General features: G+C 41.1%; 2 protein-coding genes across 3 annotated transcripts in view; one reads left to right on the top strand and one right to left on the bottom strand.

Moving 5' to 3' along the window:
- FIG4 (FIG4 phosphoinositide 5-phosphatase) overlaps window positions 1–17,049 on the bottom strand; it is a 135,036-nt gene extending 117,987 nt beyond the window's left edge. The window contains exon 1 of one of the 2 annotated variants that reach the window (XM_086707562.1): window positions 16,756–17,049. In XM_086707562.1, coding sequence (XP_086563688.1) covers window positions 16,756–16,821 — 66 coding nt within the window. In that variant the 5' untranslated portion in view covers window positions 16,822–17,049. The remainder of the gene's footprint in view (window positions 1–16,755) is intronic. The other variant, XM_025925317.2, reaches the window with a different exon arrangement.
- A 41-nt stretch (window positions 17,050–17,090) lies between these two features.
- Window positions 17,091–26,173, top strand: part of AK9 (adenylate kinase 9) — a 131,158-nt gene continuing 122,075 nt past the window's right edge. Inside the window, 1 exon segment of the mRNA XM_086707568.1 lies at window positions 17,091–17,815. The gene's annotated coding sequence lies outside the window, so the exon portion shown is untranslated.

Here is a 26,173-nt window from a genome sequence, read left to right as displayed (position 1 = left end):
TCTTCTTAAATAAACATTCAGAATAAAATTAATTGATAATGTAAAAAAATAATCTTAAAGATAACAAAAATGCTTTTTTAAATTTCATTATTATTATTTATTTTTGAGAGAGAGAGACAGACAGACACAGAGCACAAGTCGGGAAGGGGAGAGAGGAGGAGACACAGACCTGAAGCAGGCTCCAGGCACTGAGCTGTCAGCACAGGGCCTGACGCAGGGCTCGAACACACAAACCTTGAGATCATGACCTGAGTCAAAGCTGGATGCTCAACTAGCTGGGCCACCCGGGCACCCCTAATGAAAAATGCTTTTAAGAAAACTTAAACAAGGTGAGTAATTTTTAAGTTGAATTTAAGAAAGTAAAATGCATTAGGAAAAATATGTCATTTAAAAATATCTTGCTCTACACTGCTAGGAATTTACCCAAGAGATACAGGAGTACTGATGCATAGGGGCACTTGTACCCCAATGTTTATAGCAGCACTTTCAACAATAGCCAAATTACGGAAAGAGCCTAAATGTCCATCAACTGATGAATGGATAAAGAAATTATGGTTTATATACACAATGGAATACTATGCATCAATGAGAAAGAATGAAATCTGGCCTTTTGTAGCAACGTGGATGGAACTGGAGAGTGTTATGCTAACTGAAATAAGTCATACAGAGAAAGACAGATACCATATGTTTTCACTCTTATGTGGATCCTGAGAAACTTAACAGAAACCCATGGGGGAGGGAAGGGGGGGGGGAAAAGTTACAGAGAGGGAAGGAGGCAAACCATAAGAGACTCTTAAATACTGAGAACAAACTGAGGGTTGATGGGGGGGTGGGAGGGAGGGGAGGGTGGGTGATGGGTATTGAGGAGGGCACCTGTTGAGATGAGCACTGGGTGTTGCATGGAAACCAATTTGACAATAAATTTCATATTAAAAAAAATCTTGCTCTAAAAATATCCTTTAAAAGTGGTGCCTTTTTCAACATAGCAAAAATCAAGGGAATACTGCTACGATCAACTGACATCTTACCATTTCATTGGTCAGTTAAGAAACAGACACACAAGGGTGCCTGGGTGGCTCAGTCGGTTGGGCGGCCGACTTCAGCTCAGGTCATGATCTCGCGGTCCGTGAGTTCAAGCCCTGCGTCGGGCTCTGTGCTGACAGCTCAGAGCCTGGAGCCTGTTTCAGATTCTGTGTCTCCCTCTCTCTGACCCTCCCCCATTCATGCTCTGTCTCTCTCTGTCTCAAAAATAAATAAATGTTAAAAAAAATTAAAAAAAAAAAACAGATACACAAAACGACTAAATAACAAATATGATCCTCTAGATTAATGGCCAAACTTAAGTATGAAGACCATGGGAGTTCAGAGCAGGGAAAGACTAATGCAGGGTACTTATTACAGGTGCAGAAAATGTCAGAGGAGTCAGGACTCGAATTAAGCCTTAAAGGATGCGTAAGATTTTTTAAAGTAAGATTTTGTGTGTATCAGAAGATGAGCACTTGGTTATACTGTTTCCACACTAGATTGGCAAAAATAGGTGGAGTTTTTATTATTAAATATAAATCCATTTATAAGGTTGGATCTAGACTTCCAGGCTATATAGAACAAAACCGTACGTTAAAATAGGACTAGCTCTGGGGGCTCATGCCCCAGGCCCTGCACCATCCCTGCTGCTGCCAGACAGGAGGAAAGGGGGAGCATGGTACCTGTAATTATTAAACACGAATTCAATTAAAAGATGATTGGTTAGGGGCGCCTGGATGGCTCAGTTGGTTGAACATCTGACTTCAGCTCAGGTCATGATCTCGCCATCTGTGAGTTCGAGCCCCGTGTGGGGCTCTGTGCAGACAGCTCAGAGCCTAGAGCCTGCTTCCGATTTTGTGTCTCCCTCTCTCTCTCTGCCCCTCCCCCACTCACGCTCTGTCTCTGTCTCTCAAAAATGAATAAATGTTAAAAAAATTTTTTTTTTTAAAAAAGATGATTGGTTGCCCAATCTTAAGAGGAAAGCTAGCCAAAAAATGGAATCCCTTAGCTCCTAGGAGAGGTACAGTCTTAATGACACTACCACTTATAATGAAGTAGAAATAGAGCAATTTTGGTAAATATTAGTAAACTGACTTGAGACAGCCAGTGACCAGGACTTGACGTACTGGGGGAGCAGCCAGAAGGGCAGAGACAATGAGAGGGAGGAGATGGCAGGTTCTCAGCCTAGCCTCAGCTAATTCCTGTCTCTGAGACCCTACCCACCTCTGAGAGGAGGGGTGGATAACCAATCTGAAAAATTAACTTCAGAAGGATGGTTTGTAAACTCTACATGTCTGTTAACAGAAAAGGAAGATACCTTCTTGAGCACTTGAGAAAGTCCCCATGAGAGGAAATACCAAGTGCAAAGATCTGAAAGGGGAAGAAGCTTGGTGCATTAGAGGAACAAGGTTGAGTGAGAAAATGCTCATAAAATACCTAACATAGTAAAGAGTATTCAACACAAGGCACTCAATAACACTTAGTTCTTTTTCTCTCCTTTACTTTTTAAGATGTCAGTGAGTCCATGCCACTGCATTTAGAAAGAGATAGCATGTAGAAACAGACGGAAAAAAGAGAGTACTCCAGAAAAAGAAAATCACGTGCAGGACCAGGATGGAGCCAGAATGGGAGAATGCACAAGTCTATTAGTAATCGGTCTTTGTCCTCAGGAGAGTAGCATGCAAATTAACAACAGTGGACAGCGTGCCATAAGAGAAGGGTGAACTGGATGATGGCAACATAGGAAGGGCACTTCAGTCATCTGGGGAGGGTCAGAGCAAGCGATCCAGAGGCTGGTGTCCTGACGCTGAATTTGGGCTTGAAGGACCTCACAAAAGGACTCCATATACTGAGCCATGATAGGATGAGTGATACCTACCATCTCCACCTGAAACAATCCTTTCTCACCACCTGCCTCCTCCCAAAGCACTTTCCTTTGTATCTATAGCACTTACTGTTGAAGGCCTTATCTAAATTTGCTTTGGACATGTCTGCCCCTTCACCTAATTATAAGCACCTCAGGAGACTTGGGCTAACTCCCTGACCTCCGTGGTTGTTGTTTCTAGTCTGGTAGCACAATCTGGTTCCACAGGCATTGAATAAATGCTAGGTGAAAAACCACCCCCTACCCCAGATGAATCATGTAATTTTCCGGGTAACTTTCTACAAGGTTTATGCGAACCCGTCTTCTTTGGGTAAGTCATTCTCTCAGTAAAGAAGCACATCACAGCTTTAAGAGAGGTAAAATCCTTGCGTGAAATTCCTAGAATTTTAATAGATCCTAGGACATTTATAGAGTAACTGCAGTAGGACAATGATTTGGCAGTTTGCCATAAAAAGACAGTTGTAATTCCTGAGTGCTAGGAGGTATTATGCCTTGTTGGCTGATAGAATACAAACATGGGAGGGCAGATCTGTACTTCTCATACCCAGGCTCTTCCAAAAACTCCATGAAGCAGAGGACCCAATAGCTAAAATCCCAGAATTTACAAACAGACCTGAAAGGGGAAAAAGAAACAGGAAGGAGTATAACTATCCACATTCTCTCTTCTAAAGTGGTCTAAGAAGCCTAAAAATATTTTGTGCAGAGAAAAGCGACCTCATGTGGAGCCAGTTAGGTGGGAGAGGAAACAACAGCTCTTGGTCGGCCTGCTGTGGACAGAACCACTTGCCTGTACTGCCCTCTGGTGGGCAGTTGCCTGTCCACTTTCACACTTTTTTTTTTTTTTTTTTTTTTTTAATATAATTTACTGTCAAATTGGCTAACATACAATGTGTAAAGTGTGCTCTTGGTCTTGGGGGTAGATTCCCGTGGTTCATCACTTACATTCAACACCCAGTGCTCATCCCAGTAAGTGCCCTCCTCAATGCCCATCACCCGTTTTCTCCTCTCCCCCACCCTCCCATCAACGCTGTTTGTTCTCTGTATTTGAGTCTCTTATGTTTTGCCTCCCTCCCTCTGTGTTTGTAACTGTTTTTTCCCCTTCCCTTCCCCTATGGTCTTCTGTTAAGTTTCTCAAGATCCACTAATGAGTGAAAACATATGTCTTTCTCTGACTGACTTATTTCACTTAGCAAATGACTACTGGATAAAGGGTTAGTTTACACCAATTTTTTAAGGAGAATAATCAATTACTTTTGTCTGGGCATGGTGGTGCCACTTACTGATGTGGGGACGGCTGCAGGGAAGCAGGTTTGAGGGGAAACCAAGAGTTCTGCTTACAACATGCCCAAAGAGATCAAATGGGAACTTCTGAGTCTGGAGCTCAGAGGAGAGATCTCAGTGTGTGTCAGCAGCACATACATGGCATTTAAAGTCACGTGACTGGATTAAGCCTCGTAGGAAGAATGAAGATAGAAACAGAGCACAAAAAAACTAGCCTGAAGCACTCTAAATAAAATTATTTTTAAAGGCCAGATATAAATAAGGAATCAGTTTAGAAGACAAAAAAAAAAAAAGGGTCAGTGTTTTTGGGAAACCCCAGGACAGCATGGAGTCATCAAAGCAAAGGAGATCAGTTAGAAAATGAGGGGGCAGTCACATCCACATCAAATGCTGCTGAGAGGTCAAGTAAGATGAGGGCACAGAGGTGCCCGGGGGCTCTGACAACAGGATCTTGTGAGTGACCATTCTGTGTGCAGTCTCAGTGATACAGTGGTGGGGGCAAAATCCACAACGGAGTTGTTTGAAGAGCAGACAAATGGTCTTCTGGGTAAAGATGGAAGAGTGAACACCTCTGTTCTTCCCAAACACCTTACTAAAACTGTAGTAAAGTTTTTTATGTTCATTTCCTTACACATAAGCCCCAAGGGCAAAGGGAAGAGTGGAGATAGCAACGACGACAAATCATTTGAACCTGAAAAGCATGCCCAAGAAAGCTGAATCCTAAACTGGCGGTGGGGAAGTCAAGAAACAATCCAATTTATACTACAGAACCTCCAAAAGGTGTGGAAATTTGTGGCATGTCTTATCTCTGGAGGTAGGAATGTAAAATTTCAGAAAATTGAAGTAAAACACAGCTCAAGCTTCTAAAGAGGGGAAAAAAAAAAACAGGCTTCAAACCAAAGATCAAGAACAGAGTTAACATCAGAAATTCTCAAGAGCGGGGCGCCTGGGTGGCTCAGTCGGTTAAGCAGCCGACTTCAGCTCAGGTCATGATCTTGCGGTCCGTGAGTTCGAGCCCCGCGTCGGGCTCTGTGCTGACAGCTCAGAGCCTGGAGCCTGTTTCAGATTCTGTGTCTCCCTCTCTCTCTGACCCTCCCCCGTTCATGCTCTGTCTCTCTCTGTCTCAAAAATAAATAAACGTTAAAAAAAAAATTAAAAAAAAATAAAAAAAAAGAAATTCTCAAGAGCCACAAGAGAAGACAGCAACATAATGTCTTCGAAATTCTAAGGGAAAATTCATTTCAATCTTTATTTTGCCATTAAATCTGTCAATCAAGTGAGAATGGAATATGGACATCTCAGAATGCATGCACTCAAAAAAGTTACTGTCCGTGAACCCTTTCTCACGAAGCAACTGGCAGAGGTGTACCACCAAAACGAGGGCATAAATCACGAAAGAGGAAGACGCCGGATCTGGGAAAATAAGGAAATCATCACAAGAGAGGCTACAGGATGATGTAAGGGGAGATCCCAGGAGAGCAGCGGTGCTGCAGGCCTTGGGAGCAACTAGTCCAGATGTGAGCCACAGTTTTAAGAAGATGAAACCCATAAGAACACCCACCTCCTTCCCTCCCTACTGTGTATGAATGCACTGAGAGGTTTACCTATCTGGGAAAGTTGGGGTTAAATTCACCATGAGTCCTTAGAAGGAAAAGTATTGGCAGCCTGAAGTTCAAACGGTGAAAAACGAGGTAAATGAAATGCCCAAAACAACAGGGAAGGACAGAGGGCAGTAACTGAAGTGTACAGGATTTCCATACATCAGACCTGCATCAGCTAGACTGATGCCTGGACTGCATCAGCCTGAACACACACGTACACGCAGGCACACAGGACTCAACACTGCTGGGGAAAACGTTTGTGTGTTTGTAGACATGTTGGGGGAGTGGGGTCAGCAGGAATCAGGGTAGAGAAGTAAGATACTCCAACAAAGCTACATTTCAATGCCCATTCAGATAGTCTTCCAAAAGTTAAGCATCACTGTGCAAGAAAAAGCTGAAAATTTCATTATGTGGCTGTAACCGTGGTGACTTGGTATGAAGATGAATGTTTCTAAAATATATACATGAACTGCAAATGGAACACAATAGGTAATCCATTTAACAGGAAATTCAGTATCTACTAACATTATTATCTCCTTTTATAATGACAGGCTAATTAATCACTCACTTTTCCTCTGAGATTAGAAAATCAGCTTTCTTCAAAGAGAAGAAATTTTAGGTTGCCTGACAGCTTCAATTAATGTTAAACTTCACTTGAACTTTCAGAATAAAGGTATTTTTAAAGATCACCATGAAGTTACTTCTCACAATCCAACAGTATTGCAGGCCTGCCTCTTCACCTATTCCAGCAATCCCACAATCAGTAATGCAGCTTGAAAGAAATAAGCCTCTAATAGTCAAAAAGGATGTCTCCAAGTTCACTCTTCACAGCTTCAGGGCTTTACTGATGGTGCAGCTTCAAATCCCCAATAGAAAGAAGTGGGAACTTGGTCATCTTCAACCCGCCTTCTAAATCTGCTGTAATCACTATGCTTCTCTCTCCCATTTTATATCATTTGCTTTCGTGCTCCAATCCCTTGGTCAACCACATCTTACACTGTTCTCTCCCATTCCCTCATTACACAAACCAAGGCTACCATCAAGGCTAATTAAGCTGCATTCTTCATGATGTGGTTCTTACTCACATGATTCTATTTTGTATGACAGGATAGAAAGGAAGGACAAGCTTCCTTAAGTCCTTTTGGAACAAGGTAGGAATTAAATAAATACACACACACACATACATACATATTAACAATTTTGAGCTAGCAAGAGTAAAGATTATACTCACCCCTACTCATGCAGACACAAAAATCCCCCAGAGTTCTGTTCAGCTACCAATTTTAAACTCAACCACTATGTGTTAATTTCTTTGATCACTTACTGCAATGGTAAGACCCCTATCACATTATATATTAAGTAAGGGCTATAAATTGGAAATCATCTAATGTAAACTGCAGTTTCATCCAGCATAACTTCAGGTTGCTAAATCTTCTGTGGGCGACTCCAATTGCACTGGGCCATATGAGCAGTAAGGCTGGATCTGACCGCAGTTTACCTGTAGGCCTGGGTCACAGGACAGACAAGGGCCATGGCATCATCACAGGAGCCAAAGGGCAGCGTGAAGGCACTGGGCGCCAGAGAGAACAGGTAAGTTTGGGAGGAAGCCAACCCTTCACAAGGCCAGAACTGCACCTCCGGCAAGCTATCTACCAACCCACCCCCCTTTCCCCTCCAGAGTCCTCAAAATCCACCTCCAAACACAAGTAACAATGACAGCCTGAATGTCACCTCAGGAGCAATCCTGCCCAATTATCCTTCTAAATGAAGGCTCAGGACAAGAGGCAGCTCATCTTGTCCACTGTCTCCTTTGTTCTTTTGTTCACCTAATTCTTTCATAACCAATTAATACACTCCCACCAACCAAATTAAGAACGCACTGGGGCATATGGGTGGCTCAGTCAGTTAAGCATCTGACTTCGGCTCAGGTCATGATCTCGCGGTTTGTGAGTTCAAGCCCCGCATCGGGCTCTGTGCTGACAGCTCAGAGCCTGGAGCCTGCTTCAGATTCTATGTCTTGCTCTCTCTCTCTCTGCGCCTCCCCTGCTCATGTTCTGTCTCTGTCTCAAAAATAAATAAAACATTAAAAAAAAAAAAAAAAGAATGCACTTATTCTGACTCATACACCTTGCCAACAAGGACTTTGGTCAATCTTTCCAATCTTTGCCATTTGGATAGGTGAAAAATGGCAATCTATTTTCATTTTATTGCCTTAGTTATTAGCAAGTTATGTATCTTTTTATATTCATACTTCTTTTTTGTCAGATTACCTATTTGTCTCCTTGTCCTTTTTTGTTGGGTGTTTTATTTTTCAGACATAAAATAATAAGCAGTATTATTTGTTGTTCAGGCTAATACTTTCTTCATAGTCTTTTGACTCTATTTACATTCACAGTTTTAAGTGCTTTCTATTAGAAAAGAAAAAATTATGTCAATGGTCTAAATTCCTACTTCATAAATCTAGAGAAATGTTAACTGATTAATCCAAAATCCATTAAGAGGAAGAAAATAATAAGCATAAGAAGAGAAACTGATTAAATAAAAAACAACAATAGAGAAAATTAACCAAATCAAAAGTGGGTTCTCTAAAAAGTGTACTATATTTGATAAATGCCTAGCAAAATGGATCAATAAATAATGAGAAAGAACACAAAATACCAATATCAGGAAAGAAAAGTGAGAGTTTTACTACAAATCTTCCAGAAATCAAAAGTTTAATGAGAAAATATGAACAACTCAATGCCAATAAATTCAACAACTAAAATGAAATGGACAAATTTCTTGAAAACTACAATTGATCAAATGTGATTCAAGACCTACTGAAAACCTGCATAGCCCTATTATTTATTATAGAAATCGATTATCAAAATTTGTCCCACAAAACAACCCCAAGCCCAAATGCTTTCAGAAGTAAATTCTAACAAATATTTAAGCAAAGAAATAATGCCAATCTTATACAACCACCTTCAGAAAATAAAAGAAGGAGCACTTCTCATTCATTTATGAGACCAGTTACCCTAATGCCCAAATCAGACAAAGATGTTAAAGAATAATAGACTAATATCCTGAACATAAAGGTAAAAATCCCTAGCAAAATATTTGTAAATAGTATCTGGCAATATATAAAAGCAATAATACAGCATGATGGAGTGTGGTATACCTCCAAAATTCAAGGTTCTTTTAACCTCTGTAAATGAATTAATGTAATCCACCATACTAAACAAGTAAAGTAAATGTCATATGCAGATGCAGAAAAAAACATGCAACAAAATTCAATATCTGTTTATGATTTTTTAAAAAACTGTCATCAAACTAGGAATAGAAAAGAATCTTTCTGGTGCGCATGGGTGTCTCAGTTGGTTAAGCATCTGACTTTTGATTTTGGCTCCGGTCACGATCTCACAGGTTCATAAAATCGAGCCCTGTGTCGGGCTCTGCACTGACAGTGCAGGGACTGCTTGGGATTCTCTCTCTCTCTCTCTCTCTCTCTGTCCCTCCCCTGCTTGTGCTCTCTCACTCTCTCTCTCTCAAAATAAATAAACATTTTTTTAAAAAAGAAAACAATCATTTTCATTCTGATAAAGGGCATCTCTGAAACCTATAGCTAACATCACACTTAATACTGAGACTGCTTTCCCCGTAAGATCAGGAACAAAACAAGAAAAATGTCTGTTCTTGTCACTTCTATTCAACTTCGTACTAGAGATCCTAGTCAGCACCAGAAGGCAAGAAAAAAATAAGTAAATAAAAGGCAACCAGATTGGGAAGGAAGTAGTTCCCCTTCCTAAATTATATGATTATTAATGCATAAAGCTAAGGAAATGACCCCGCCCCCAAAAAAAGCTACTAGAACTAATGAGTGTGATGAGAAAAATGACTATTTTGTGTTGAGGACTAGGTATTTGACAGTATGATAACCCTGTTCACACCAAGTCTAAACATTTAGATAAGGACCTGAGTTTAGGATTGCTACCATAATTTCCCACTTTGCTCTTCCTATGATACCTTTTTAAAATAGCCACTTAGAGTTAAGCCCACAAAAAGTTAATGACCTCTGCTCCTATCACCTGTTCGGTCATAGGTATTTGCTACCCTGCTCTCTATCTCCTGCTCACAGTGCCTAGGACAAAGGACTGCTTTCCCCCCAGATCATTCCCTCCTCTCCCCCAACACTGCCACCTCTGCCATTTCTAAGTCTTGTAGCCCTACTTCCTTTCTGTGGGTGTACTGAAACTGTTCCTTCAATCGACCCTGTGGGCTTCACTTCCCCAAATTAAAAGTTTGATGCTGAGGGAGCTATCTGCCAACCCCATGTGAGTGGCCTGTGCCCCTCAATTCAGCCGGTCATAGTCTGTATTATTCTTAATTCAACACACCAACTCCAGCTTCTCCACACGGTGACTTTAGCAAGGTTTCAGAATATAAGGTCAATGTACAAAAATCAACTCAATTTCTGTATGCTAGTAACAAGCAATTATTAAATCAAATTTAAAATCCCATTTGCAATAGTATCAAAACTCATAAGATACTCAGGAATAGGTTTTTTTAAAGACATAAAATTTCAACACTGAAAACTATCACATATTGCTAAGAGAAAATAAACCCCTAATAAATGGAGAGATATACCATGGATTAAAAGATTCAATATTATACGATCCTGCAATGTATAATTTTAGACAGTCCCAATGACAAACATTTTAAAAATTTAATCTGTAGAGGCGCCTGGGTGGCTGAGTCGGTTAAGCGTCCGACTTCAGCTCAGGTCATGATCTCACAGTTTGTGAGTTCGAGCCCCACGCCAGGCTCTGTGCTGACAGCTCAGAGCCTGGAGCAGGCTTCGGCTTCTGTGTCTCCCTCTCTTTCTCTGCCCCTCCCCCGCTCTCGCTCATGCAAAAATAAATAAGAACATTAAAAAATTTTTTTTTTAATTTTAATCTGTAAAGCAAAGTCCATGTGTTCTAAACTGACTGAAAGAAATGGTCTCTGTACACATGGTTGAGTGTTCTTCCAGAATATCATCACCTAAAGGTAGCTTTATTTTTATTTTTCCAGAGCAAGGTTTACTATGCTCTGTTTTTCTTTCTTTGCTCCTATTTTCTCCATTATTATTACTATCACAATAGAGGTTTTTGGCTTAATCTTGTTAGTTTGTTTGCTTGCTTGTTAAATTTCTTTATAAAACAAAGTGCTCTATAAAGCAAAAATGAAAAGAAGAAAATCTTCTTGTAGCAGGACATGGGTGTGGAGTTTCATTTTATATATTTGAATTATACAAATATGAAATATCTTAATAATTCAAATATTAATAAATCTTCATTTTATATAAGTAATTTTATGATAATATTTCAATTAAAAATAATAAATAAATTCCAATTTCAGAAAAAGATTCAGTATTACTAAGATTCAGTTCTCCCCATATTGGTCTATAAATTGATCTATAAATTCTACAGCTTACCATATATGAAAGACTCACAGGTAATACCATCCTCAATGATGAAAAACTGAGAGTTTCCCTCCAAAGGTCAGGAACACAACAGGGATGTCCACTCTAACTACTGTTTTCAATATACTACTGGAGGTCCTAGCTTCAACAATCAGACAACAAAAAGAAATAAAATGCAAAATAAAAGTTTGACTTTTATTCTTTCATTCTTTTTCATTTTTCATTCTTTGCAGATGACATGATACTCTATGTAGAAAACCCGAAAGACTCCACCAAAAACTGCTAGAGCTGATACATGAATTTAGCAAAGTCGCAGGATATAAAAACAACACACAGAAATTGGATGCATTTCTATACACCAATAATGAAGCAGCAGAAAGACAAATCAAGGAATCGATCCCATTTACAATTGTACAAGAAAAACCATAAGATACCTAGGAATAAACCTAATCAAAGAGGTAAAAGATCCATATGCTGAACATTATAGAACACTTATGAAAGAAATTGAAGAAGACACAAAGAAATAGAAAAACATTCCATGCTCATGTACTGAAAGAACAAATATTGTTAAAATGTCTATACTACCCAAAGGAATCTACACATTCAGTGCAATCCTTATCAAAAGAACACCAGCATTCTTCACAGAGCTAGAACAAATAATCCTAAAATTTGTATGGAAACAGAAAAGACCCTGAATAGCCAAAGCGATCTTGAAAAAGAAAACCAAAGCAGGAGGCATCACAATCCCAGACTTCAAGCTATACTACAAAGCTGTAATCATCAAGACAGTATGGTACTGGGACAAGAACAGACACTCAGATCAATGAAACAGAACAGAGAACCCAGAAGTGGACCCACAAATGTACGGCCAACTAATCTTAGGAAAGAATATCCAGTGGAAAAAAGACAGTCTCTTCAGCAAATGGTGCTGGGAAAACTTGGACAGCAACATGCAGAAGAATGAAACTGGACCACTTTCTTACACCACACACAAAAATAAACTCAAAATGGATTAAAGACCTAAATGTAAGACAGGAAACCATCAAAATCCTAGAGGAGAAAACAGGCAGCAACCTCTTTGACCTCGGCCACAGCAACTTCTTACTAGACATGTCTCCAGAGGCAAGGAAATCAAAAGCAAAAATGAACTCTTGGGATCTCATAAAGATAACAAGCTTCTGGGGGTGCCTGGGTGTCTCATTTGGTTAAGTACCCGACTTTGGCTCAGGTCATGATGTCACGGTTCATGGGTTCGAGCCCCACATCAGGCTCTGTGCTGACCTCCTAGAGCCTGCTTCAGATTCTGTGTCTCCCTCACTCTGCCCTTTCTCCAATCACACTCTTGTCTCTCTCTCTCAAAAATAAAACATTTAAAAAAAGTTTTTTAAAAAGATAACAAGCTTCCGCACAGCAAAGGAAACAATCAATGAAACTAAAAGGCAACCAATGGAATGGAAGAAGATATATGCAAATGAACTATTGGATAAAGGGTAACTATCCAAAAAACTTGTCAAACTCAACACCCAAAAAAACAAATAATCCAGTGAAGAAATGGGCAGAAGACATGAATAGACACTTTTCCAAAGAAGACATCCAGATGGCTAACAGACACATGAAAAGATGCTCAACACCACTTATCAGGGAAATACAAATCAAAACCACATGAGATATCACTTCACACCTGTGAAAATGGCTAAAATTAACAACTCTGGAAACAACAGATGTTGGCAAGGATGCAGAGAAAGGGGAACACTTTTGAACTCTTGACTGGGAACGCAAACCAGTGTAACCACTCTCGAAAAAAAATATGGAGGTACCTCAAAAAATTAAAAATAGAACTACCCTACTACCTAGCACTTGTACTACTAGGTATTTATCTAAAAGATACAAAAATGCTGATTCAAAGGGGCACATGCACCCCAATGTTTATAGCAGTACTATCAACAATAGCCAAATTATGGAAAGAGCCCAGATGTCCATCAACTGATGAATGGATAAAGATGTGGTGTATACACACACACACACACCACACACACACACACTCACACACACACACACACACACACACACACACACACACACAGGCATGCACATATACAATGGAATATTATTTGGTGATCAAAAAGAATGAAATCTTGCCATTTGCAACAACATGGATGGAGCTAGAGTATATGATGCTAAGTGAAATAAGTCAGTCAAAAAAAACTGATACCATATGATTTCACTCATATGTGGAATTTAAGTAACAAAACAGAAGAACATAGATAGGGGAAGGGAAGGAAAAATAAAATAAGATAAAAACAAAAAGGAAGGCAAAACATAAGAGACTCTTAAATACAGAGAACAAACTAGAGGGGAGGTAGGTGGGGGGTGGGCCAAATGGGCAATGGGCATTAAGGAGGGCACTTGTTGGGATGGGCACTGGGTGTTATATGTACGTGATGAATCACCAAATTCTAATCCTGAAACCAATACTATAATATATGTAACTAACTTGAATTTAAATTAAAAAAATAATATCAAATTCTATCGTTTAGATTTGTGCATTTCAACTTATTTAAATAAAAAAAAAGAACCTTATAAAACAGTAAGTGGTAGGTGGGGAGTGGAACAAGTTATAGCTAATAAAGGTAATTCAGGAGTTGGTGATGGATATGTGGGTGTGGATATGTGGTGTGGATATGTGGGTGTTTACTATTCTGTTTATTTTGTATTTGCTCAAATTTTCCGTAACAAGCTAAAAAAACAAACAAACAAAAAAACACAAACCCAAGGACACACAAATCACAAACCCATGTTCTAAATTAACTGATTCATCAGATATACAATTACTCTGTCAAATAGCTATAAAAGTTTCTAATCACTGACTCTCTGTTTCTATATGTAATCCGTCCCAGTCCAGTTACAAACTATCTATGCTGGGCACCAATTGTCAGACCACACTCTCAGTAGCACTATTGATCTTCTCTGCCTCATTCTTTTCTTCACTGAACAATAGTAGTAATAGTAGTAGTAACAAGATTTACTTCTTAGAGGTTTTATGCTATTAAATAGCAAAATATATGTGGAGTGCTTTGCGACCAGTGGCTGGCATAGAAGTGTTCCATAAGCATTAGCTCTATTATTCTCATTAACACAACCCGCTACAGTTGGGTTTTTTTTCCTTTTACTTCCTAGGATCTCTTTACTTACCGGCAATTTTATGCTTTTTTTCTGAGTTATTTATGTCCCTTAAACTTTGAACTTATTACTGAAATAAATCTTTCTGCTTAAATCTTTATTTTTTTTATTAAAATTTTTTTTTCTTTAACGTTTATTTATTTTTGAGACAGAGAGAGACAGAGCATGAACGGGAGAGGGTCAGAGAGAGGGAGACACAGAATCTGAAACAGGCTCCAGGCTCTGAGCTGTCAGCACAGAGCCCGATGTGGGGCTCAAACTCACGGACCGTGAGATCATGACCTGAGCCGAAGTCGGCCGCTTAACCGACTGAGCCACCCAGGTGCCCCTCTGCTTAAATCTTTAAATCCAAATATAAAAAAGAAGAATCAAATACTTCACTGATGAGGAAACTGAGATTCAAAAATTAAATTCAGCAGACATTTCTCAGGGTGGTTGCCTTGGCCCAACCATTCCTGAAAACAAAAGTCATTACTGCCAGACCCCATCCTGGCCACGATGATTTGCCCACCAAGGGGCAGATTCCCAATCATAGCTGAGTCAATCATGTTCCTTCTCCTAAAGCCTATGGTATGTCCTCAGCAACACCCTGAGTGGGTTCTCTAATACTGCTCTCCTATTCCTGCCTTTCCAGAAGCTGAGGAGTTAGCCTCTTCCAGTGATTCCAAGCAGTGGCTCCTCCAGCATCCTTCTGATAAACTCGCTTTTTATCTCTAAGCTGGCTGGAGTTAGTTTGCATTGCTTAGATGACTGAGTGGGGTCACAACCAAGTTCTGGAATACGTACCTCTTTATATTAGACACTCTCAAGTGTATCTAATGGAAGCCTACTGTTTACAAGGCACTGTACCACCATGTGTGCTGTGAGGACCAACAGGTTATGACAGGACAAGAAGGGGTGGGACTTTACTAGGAAAGAGCTGCAGAAAAGACACTAGGTAGGTATAAGGAACTGAAAGCAATACAGATTTACCGCAGAATAAGGCACATAAAGGCACAGCGTTAATCCTCAATAAATATTTGTTGAATTGATATTAAATTAGACATAAAATCATACAGGCTGATGACAAATCACATATAGCTTTCAATGCCAAACTAAAGGATAAAGTGTTTACTCTCCTCAGAATGGGAGCTACTGAAGGTTTGTGAGCAGAAGAGCCCTGAGTTATGCTTTGAAAAGAATACTAACATCTCAGCCAGTCCTAATGAATGCTCAGCTGATTAATGGGCTGAAGTTTCTGTGTTTTGAGTGTAGTATTTATGTTTCTAACCAGGGACATTTACCAGCACATTGTACAGAAAGCAGAAGGTTTTGTTTCAATGTCAAAATGATACTTCTGTATGACTCTCCTCAGAGAACAACTCAAGATAGCTACAGATGTTTGATAATTCCTCTTCTGGCATGGATCTAATCAAATGAAGTTGCCAACAAAATTAACTTAGGTTCAACAATACTTCTCCATTAATTGTGACCTGAGGCAGACCTGATATTAGAACCAGGTTATAATCGAGAAACTGTTAAGTACCTACTTTATCAATGGAAGACAACCCAGGTTCCATTGAATGTGCCCTATGAAACACTCTACAGCATACAGGCAGGCTTCCAGCATAAGCAATCTCATTACTCCAAAGTGTAATTTTAAACACAGACTCTAACATTACTGTTACCCCAATTCAAAACGTTGTACTTTATTTTCCAACCACACAAATGACAATGTGCTCCTATAAACACTATTCTGTAAATCTTAGGGACCCAGTAATCTAAACACAAAAACTGATCTTATTCTATAGTAACTATTTACACGGCCATTTGAAGTAATGAAACAAAAAGTGCAAAAAAGTCAAGTGAAAAAGCAAAATAATGTTACCCAAACAAACCAGTCATTAAGCAAAACAAGTTTTCCTTTCCTTTCAAATAAAGAGAACCAAATATTTTAGCAATAAAAGCGTACGTAATTAACAGTATAGTAATTGGTATGCCATGGAATCGGAAAACACACAAATTACTCATTCAAAGGTCAAAAATATTTTTTCATACCCTTGCCTGTACTGTAAGTAGCGAACTACAGAACAGACTCTGAGAGTTGGAAAGAATCCATACTCGTTCAGAACTTTATGAACAGTTTCTGACATACACGCACAAGCACCTGTTTCCAGTGTATTTCAACTGTGGCTTTTAAATGGAAACATGTAAAAGCAAAAGCAGCAGTGCCCTGGGTGCGATAACAAGGCGAAGCCCCCTCAGACACATGCCCACGGCTGGGATTAGGGACTTAGGGAGGAAGATGCTGTCACCGTCCTCCCTCGCGCGCCCCGCCGCGCCCCGCCGCGCAGGGAACTCACAGCTCTGGTCTCGTACAGAACCAGCTTCTGGACGGAGCTTATGATGGGGGCAGCGGCCGCGGGCATGGTCGGAAGAAATGGGGGCCCTCACGACAGGGCACCAGGCCGCGGCCCAGAGTGCGGCAACCTCCACACTGCTCCAGGAGGCCGGGAGAGAAGATACCTCACACTCTGGACATCAGATCCAGAAAGAAAAAACGCCCCTTGTGCACTAAACAAACAAGACCGGGAATAGCTCAGGTGTTTCCGGATCCCAGATCCCCACCTCCGGGCAAGTCCCGCCCCAGGCACGTCGGGGGCGGAGCTGGAGGATATACCGTAGAGAGGTCGCGTACAGACTCCCAGAACCTGCGCGTTGCTTAGGGAGGAAGCGAAGGGCGCCATGTTTGATGCGGGCGGGAGAAAAAGTGGGCGGAGAAAAAGTGGACAGGTTAGTCTGGGCTCGCGCTTCATCTAGTCCTCTTTGGAAAAGGAGTAGGGTTTGCGACTGGATTGCTTCTTTTGAATCGGTTCTCTGAGTTGTAGATAGATCCATTCGAAGTTGGTCTCTTTTTTTCTGCCTACCTCTGCCCTTATTTTCCTGGAAATATATCTGATAGCCCTTCGCTGTGTGCCGGTGTTTTTCCCCTTGCGTCTCTGTATCTGTATTAATCCTTAGGAGAGTCAACAAAATCCATGCTGTCTGAAAGCTGTGTGGTTCAAGGAATGTGGCACTGACTTTGAGACCGGCAATTCTGGGTTAAAATAAGGCCAATTCCATTTGATATGTGTGAACCCAAGTGGGCAATGTACATGCCCTCTCTAATCATCATTCATTTTATATTTGTCAAAAGGAATGTATTAAAAATACAAAGTTAAGTGAAAAAGTGAATAAGTAAAATTATTTTAAAAAATCAATAAATTACAGCCCCACCTTCAAGACCCGGTCCCCCAAGAGGCACTGCGCGAAGCCCCGCCAGGGGTTCCCTAGGCAACCGCTGCACCGACACAGCGATACCAGAGGCGGCTGCGGTCCGGCAGGTGGGGTCCTGTGGGCTCCTGGGGACTCCTCTGTGCCCAGGTAAGTAGGGGTCGTAGTCCCCCTCCCCGACGCGTTTTGTGTCTATTGAATGGCACCTTACCTCCTGCGGGGACCCCAGGCCAGTTCCTTTTCCTACAAAACTAAACTTCGGGATTTCTCAGTAAATTACTTTTTAAAACAATTTTCCCTTCCAACCACTGATGACATTCTACAAATATTTACTGAGCACCTACTATGAGAGTATAAGACATCGCCTAAGTAGAAGTGGTAGGTTTCTCAGGAGATGGGCCCCCTGTAAACCGCACAACCTACCTGGAGAGTTTCTCAACGGCTTAAAAGGTGAGGGAACTTGTAAAAATTCTATTGAATTATAGTATAAACCTATAACATAATGTGATATTAGAGATTATATTACATAACAATGAGATGTTAGAGATCATGTTGTAAATTTAAAATTGAGAAATTACCAAATTAAAAAAAAATATTTAATTATTTAGTATTTTAATTTTCTTTCATAGTTTGGTCCTATTTTATTAAGAACTAGAAAGATGGCCATGTCAGTTCTGGCATTTTACATTGACTTGGATCTTCCAACTGGGAAGAATATTTAGTTGTGTTTTTTTCATAGTGGAAACCAATTCTTCTTAATATGAGTTAAATATCTGCACTATGTTTTTATTTAGGATAACAACTCTTAAAATATGTGTAGAATTCTGGTTTCCAATATTTAGTTTTCAATTATTATATTATACTGTAATATTGCTCTTCATTTGAACCTTGTCTTAGTTTGGTTCACCTAGAAGCACATCCTGAGACAAAAATTCGAGGGCAAGTGGTTCATATAGGAAGTAATCCCAGGAAACATCAGGGAACAGAAGGAAGCTGATAAAAGGAATATTATCAAACAAATTTCTCTGTGGGCTGAATTCACTGCGGAATACTGAGATATTTGTCTCAGAGTAATTCCCTCTTAAGGGCAAAGGAGCTGGGGCATTTATTCACTACCTCCCAGCAGTTATTGGCTGAGGCCTGCTATGGCGGAACATTAATTTCCTGGAACTTGTGGTCTGCCTGTGCTCAGGCAGACTAGGTATGGCAGCTGGAAACATTCCTTAGGCAAAGAGCCACACATGCTAGAAGTTGGAAGTCAGACTGACCATTCATGGAAAAGTTACATGTCAAGTGGTTATGGGCACTAATAGCATCTGCTATGTTCCAATGAGATATACTCGTTTGCACTAGTCATTTCCACTCTCTCCCCTCCCTCCGCCCACATTAAGTTCACACCATCCCCTCAGTGATTCTTCTCAATGGTGGTTGGTCTCAATTTCTGAAAGAAAAGGACTCACCAAAAGATGATTAGTGGGACAAGCTATAGAATCCACTACTGCAATTAATCCGAGGTCTGAAATTGATAATTCATCACTTTCCTCCTCTACCACCCATTCTAGATTTCTCTTACCCTTGGCCAGCACTTCTGCTGAGCTCAGTTGTTTTTCCAGTAGGGTAACCAGCCTTCATCCCTGAGGGCTGTAAGCCTCTTGTTACCATGTCTTTGTCAGATCGGGCTTGCTACAATTACAAGAGGAGTCTCAGAGAATCCCCTGAGTTCAAGACATACATCTCCTGCTCTAAGCAGTAGAAGCAACCCTGTCCTCACCTGCCAGTGCAGTAACTCCTTATGGGCATGTGGAGCCACAGAGGACTAGGCAGCGGTTTTAGGTTTAGTGAAACCCACCTAAAGGGGTCTCCTGATAGAAGCATCTCTCTCCCCTCAATCAAAACCAGGACCTCCAGTCCAGCAGAGCCTGAAGTCATGAGGAAGGATGATACAAATTCCTCATGTCAATCACTGAGAGGGATGGTAGTGTCTCAATCCCACACAATCTCAAACTGGCATTTTCATTGTACCTTTAAGAGGCCATTCCAACATTCTGTCAGACCGGTAGCTTCTGGATGAAGAGGTATGTGGTAGAATCAGTGGATCCTTCTTATCATACCTCCTTTACTAAAAAGAGGGTCTTTTGATCCAAGGCAATATTATATGGGATCTCATGATCCCTCCAAACCCTTAGATAGTAGTGCTGGCCAAGGCATTGTGGGTTGGAGAAGCACACCCATACAGGGACACATGTCACCTGCTGTATTCTCCAAGGTGAAGGAATTCCATGTAATCAGTTTGTCACTGAATGGATATACCATTTTGAGGGCTTAGCCTCAGTCTCTGTAACACACAGGTGAGATGCTTAGTGATAGAATTAACTAAATCAGCCTGTTGAGAGGGAGATGCGTCATTGAACCTATGCAATGGCCTCCATCACCTCCATCCCTACCACCATGCCTCCTCCATTTATGAGCCCATTTTGGAAGCATTGAGGTGACCAGGGATAAAGACTGGCTAATGTTTACTGGAAAATCAACCTGCTTTGTGAGACTCAAAAATCCACATATTTTGTGTCCACTTGTATTTTTTTACTATGTGGTATAACAAAATTACCACAAATTTAGCAGTTTAAAACACATACATATATTATCTCATAGTTTCCATGTTCAGGAGTCCAGGCGTAGCTTAGCTGGTTTCTCCACTGAGGGTCTCACAGAGCTGTGGTCAAGATGTTGGCTGCGCGGCATTTTCATCTGGAGACTCGACTAGGGAAGAATCTGCTTCTGAGCTCATTTAAATTGTTGGCAAAATTCATCTCTTTGTGGTTGTTTCTTTTCTTCCTGGTTGTTGTCCAGGGGCTCTCTCCATGACTGGAGGCCACCCACTGTTCTTTGCCAGCAGTCCTTTCACATCATGGCAACTTAATTCAGAGCCAACCAGGAAGTCTCTCCAGTGTGCTAAAATAGGATCTTACATAGTACAATGTAATCACAGGAATGGTATGTCTAATACCTTTGCTAGATTTAGAAGCAAGTCACAGAATCCATCTTCTCTTAGGGAATGGGGTCACACAGGGTGTGACTTGGTATGGCTTGCCATAGAGTGTGTTTGCTATGCCCTTCTCATAGGTCCATTCGCATGCCTCTTCCCCAGAACTCTTTTTCTCTTATCTTTCAATCTTCCTCCTCCCAGGCCTTTGACCAAGACATTCAATACTGTCCTCCAAACTGAGGACCTAGGAACACTGCCTAAAACTCTGCCCACAAGGAGGATTTCCCTTAATCATCATCTTTCAGGGCTGCCTCTGAGTGGCATTAAAGTCTGGAAGCATTCCATTTACAGTTTGCACCAATATATCATGATTCATCCATGACTTTTTTTAAGTTCCTAGGGAATTCCTTATGATGTCTGAGCTGAAAAAGAGACATTGATAAGCAAAAGATAGATGACATGGTGTCTGGGCTGCTTATTTATGAAACTTATTTGTACCCTCCAGACGTTCTTGGACCTGATCCCAGCATTCCATTTTTGTCATTCAGTGGATTACTCCTGTGCCTGCCCAACTTTAGGACTAGATCTAATGTACCCAGTTCATGATGGGCACTTCCAGTTGCATAGTCACTTGATGTCCCATGGCCAGGCATTCATTCTCTCCCAGAGCCCAGAGCATTACCAGGAGCGGCGTTTTGAATGGGGAGTGGTTCTCTGCTGCAGACAGCAATGATCTACACCGAGAGGTTTCTGTTGTGGCTTTCCTAAGACTCCAAAAGTATTCTCACCTACTGTAGGTGTCTCCCTCTAGCATCATGGGATCTGGCCAGGTATATGGCCCAAGAAGCAGGCCTCTGGTACCATAGACTAAAACTGCTACGGGGCGCCTGGGTGGCGCAGTCGGTTAAGCGTCCGACTTCAGCCAGGTCACGATCTCGCGGTCCGTGAGTTCGAGCCCCGCATCAGGCTCTGGGCTGATGGCTCAGAGCCTGGAGCCTGTTTCCGATTCTGTGTCTCCCTCTCTCTCTGCTCCTCCCCCGTTCATGCTCTGTCTCTCTCTGTCCCAAAAATAAAAAAATAAAAACGTTGTAAAACTGCTACAGAGCTCTCTGTTGCTCTGAGGGTTTGCTCAAAACTGACAGCTTTCCAAGTCACCCATTATATGGATCAGAACAGTATTCCCAAGTATGCTACAGGCTGTCTCCAAAAACTAAAGAGACTTATAAAATACTGCACCTCTTTTTTTTTTTTTAGAGGTAGAAGGTATAAGGTATAGTAAACTTGTCCTCTACCTTGGAGAGAACATCTCGGAATGTCCCAGACCACTGGTCTTTTAAAACCTCACCAAAGTAACAGGACTTTAAATGTTTGTAGATTTATCTTCCACTTTCTGCTGCTCATGTGTCTTATGAAGCCATCCAGAACACTTGCCACTTCCTGCTCACAGGCTCTGATATTATCAATATTGATAATATATCAACAAGGGATCAAAAAGACCCCTTTGTACTATAGCTGTTAAAATAGCAGGAGAGTCCTGGGGCAAGCGTGAATGTTCCTTGCTGACTGTTCTAAGTGAATACAAACTGTTTCTAATCTTCTTTTCTGAGAGGGATTTAAAAAAAAAAACACAACACATTTGCCAGATGAGTAGCTGCATACCGAGGACAAGAAGCTGTGTCTGACTAGTAAAGATTGCATCTGCACAATTACGAGTGGGGCTATCACTTGGTTAAGTTTTCAGTAGTGCCCCATCATCTGTCATGATCTATCTGGTTTTTGTAAAAAATCACACTGGAGAATTGAGCAGGGCTATCTTTTAGATAGTTTTGGGTAACACCTTTCCATTTCATTTGGAATGACTTACTATTTATTTCATGAGCTTCCACTTGGCTTTTCTACCACAGTGGTGCTTACTCCACAGGCAGGGAACGACTGGGAAGATTTTGCCAGCTGCAATCCCCATCACATAGTCAGGGACCAGGAAAAGAACCACGAGGTGATCCTGCAGATCCTGCACTGTAAGACTGACTTGAGCCGAGACTCCATTTATTACTGGTTCTCCATTTGCTTTCACACCAGCAGGAGGCCATGATGGCATTTTGTATCTGCTGGTGTTGGTGTCAGCTCAGACCCTATGTCCTGTAGGCTCTGAAAGAGGAGGATAGTCCCATTTCCACAGTGTGTATTTCCCCAGTTAATGGTTGTACGTTCCCTTGGAGAAGGAAGAATTGGGGAATCCCTATTGTAAATACTTGTTACGGTGTTGTAGGGTCTATTCTCGAGGACTCCTCGCCTCCCCTTCAATAAATGGGCTCTGGAGCTAAGAACTAGGCAAGGATCATGATTTTCCACTGTGGTTGCTGACATCAGCCTTTGATTCACTTGCCCTTTGTCATTTTTAGAAAAGTAAGTTAATAAACATTTTCGTTCACTGCTCATCCATTTCACCCCCTAGAAATTCCATGGTTTATTAACCATTGCCATAGATTTCTGTGGATCTTGCTTGTTGCCATTCTGGACTTCCTGCCCATTGTAGTAATTACACCTACTTTGTTTCTGATGGTTAAGTGCTGCCATCTGGCCTCTGCTCTTCAAGACTCTGTCATCCCCACTGAAACATGGAACCCCAGTATCGTAGCAGCCTTTCCCCTACCTTCGGTTCTGGCCTACAAAGAACAGCCACCACTGAGCTTATTAAGGATACTAGTGCCCCCTTACTAGTTCATTCCTTATAGCCTTAATGAGGGGAGTGTCCTCTGGCCATCCCAACAAACAGAGTTGGCTTATCAGTTCTCTAGCCTCATATGTGAAATCCATTTAACATGTCACCTTCTCGAGCCTTTGACACACTACTCTATATTCTACCAAGGCAGTTCCAGCATTTCTACCACATTTACTACAGGCTGTTGTTCTTTTCCAAGCTTCAAGGAACCTTACCAGCAGTGAATTAGGACCCACCCCAGGTGTCCTAGTCAGGATGTTAACACCTTGAGTCACGGGAGAGAGCCCACGTATCAATAAACTCTCATCTAGTCTCCATTCCCCTGCTCAGCACCCTCAAGATCCTTTTCTAGGCATGTTCTCCTGATTCCTGTTGGTACGTCATAGCCAGGCCCTCCAATTCTTTAGGCACACAATACCTTTCTTCCTGTACCAGTGCCTCCACAGCCAGGCCGGGCTGATGCTTGACCCCAGTTACTGGTCTAAAAGCTATGAGGAAGTTGAAGCAGATCTTGTGGAGGGCAAGCATTGTTTTCTGAAGTGTCTGCCTCAGGTGATGCAAGGAGAGGCTGCTATCCTTCCAGAGATGAGGGAGGAGCTACTTCTGTCAGTGCAAGGCATTCCAGGTGCTACTGAGTGTTAGAGGGAAAAGGGAAGAAGCCTGGGTTCTTTTTGCTGCCACAATAAAGAATTACAGGACAGCAAAGGGAAAGTAAAGCAGAGCAAAGTTTTACTCAAGTACACTCCAAGGGAGGAGCAGGCCAGTCAAGAGAGACAAAGGCCCCAGAAACCCCAGGGTGTAGGCTTATATCAATTTTTTTTTTTTGAGTGGGTCCTAAGGTAGCAACATTTGGGTAACAGGCCTGGATTGTATAATAATTAGCCAACTGCACATACCCTTTCCCAAGACGTATTCAAAATGCCTGCACTAGGTAGAAAACAACATTATTTCTATTCTAGAGGCATACACCAAATAAGGACAACAGGGTGCTGTCTGCACAAGTGCAACAAGCACAACAAACTCAATTCTTCCTCTGCTGGGATGTTGTGACCTTAGATGGGTGGAATGGGGTGGTCCCCAGGCGGTTGTCCATTGGGCATCTTCATCAGGACGTCTAAGGTCCATCCTCCTGTCACTCACTCATGCCTAGCTTCCTGCCTCACACACATAAATCTTAGGGTTCGAAGTACTCAGATATCCACCTAAATGTCCCCACCCCAGGCCTTAGGGCCCTGGTTTTAGTGTACTTAAAAGAGACTCTTTAATAAATGCACCACCTCTATAAAAGGTTTAGATGCATTTTCTCCTTTATAATTAGATTTTATAGTAGCATTACTTGTTTTTTGGTACTAAAAAAAGCTTGAAATTTTAGTTCTTTTGTCATGAGGTTTTCTTCTCAATCTTTTTAGTATACTGGTAATAATTCTTATTATGTCTTTTTTTTCATAATGACACTATAAAATAATATTGGTATATTAAGTCCATTTGAATAGTCTTAAATTCCACAGAGAAATATAATCATATCCCTTTACCTGGAAGCATATAGCCCCATAATCCACTTTTTATTGTTTCATGAACAGCATTTCAGACCGCTGGTTCCATTTTTGAACTCTGCTCATTAAAGTCATTTCATAAGATTTTGTCATTTTTCCGTAAAGAGTTTGTATACGTTTTATAATATTTAATCCTGGTTACTTTATTATTTTGCTGCAAAAATAAGTCTTTTTTATCTTCAGTTACATTTTCTAGCAAGTCGTGGTGTATAATGGTGTACAGAAATGCAACTGGGGGCACCTGGATGGCTCAGTTGGTTGAGCATCCAGCTTTGGCTCAGGTCATGATCTAGCGGTTCATGAGTTCGAGCCCCGCTTTGGGCTCACTGCTGTCAGTGCAGAGCCCACTTTTAATACTCTGTCCATCTCTCTCTTTCCCCTCCCCTGCTCACGCTCTCTCAAAAATTAAAAAATAAATATTAAAAAAAGGGAAATGCGGGGCGCCTGGGTGGCGCAGTCGGTTAAGTGTCCGACTTCAGCCAGGTCACGATCTCGCGGTCCGTGAGTTCGAGCCCTGCGTCGGGCTCTGGGCTGATGGCTCGGAGCCTGGAGCCTGTTTCCGATTCTGTGTCTCCCTCTCTCTCTGCCCCTCCCCCGTTCATGCTCTGTCTCTCTCTGTCCCAAAAATAAATAAACGTTGAAAAAAAAATTAAAAAAAAAAAAAAAAGGGAAATGCAACTGAATTTTGTATAATTTTGAATCCAGCAAATTGAGTTATCAGGCTAATTCTCAAAATTTATCTGTGATATGTTTGTTTCTCATGTAGACAATCATATCAACTGGGAATAATTACAGTTTTCTTTCTTTGTCTTGTTATTACCTGAAAACATGTTTTTAAAGTTTTCTAATTTGTATTTTGAGAGAGACAGAGACAGTGCAAGTGGGAGAGGGGCAAAGAGAGAGAATCCCAAACAGGCTCCACACTATCAGTCAAGCACAGAGCCCAACGTGGGGCTTGAACCCACAAAACCACGAGATTATGATCATGACCTGAGCTGAAACCAAGAGTCAGATTCTTAACCAACCCAGGCACCCCTGAAAAGAACATTTTTAATATTTAATCATTAAATATGTTTGTCTTTTGTTAATACCTGTTATCAGATTAAAGAAATTCCCCTCTTTTCCTAGTTGCTAAGAGATTTTTATTAATCATTAAAGGGTGTTGAATTGTGTTATACACTTTTTCTACATCTATTAAGATGATCGTGTTGTTTTTCTCTTTTGTTTTAATATGATAAATTAATTTC

Source organism: Puma concolor, chromosome B2 (genome assembly GCF_028749965.1).
Source record: "Puma concolor isolate L17-30 chromosome B2, mPumCon1.1.hap2, whole genome shotgun sequence".
NCBI classification, from domain to species: Eukaryota; Metazoa; Chordata; class Mammalia; order Carnivora; family Felidae; genus Puma; species Puma concolor.
Note: the sequence above shows the minus strand (reverse complement) of the source record. Positions and strands in the feature narration are given on the sequence as shown.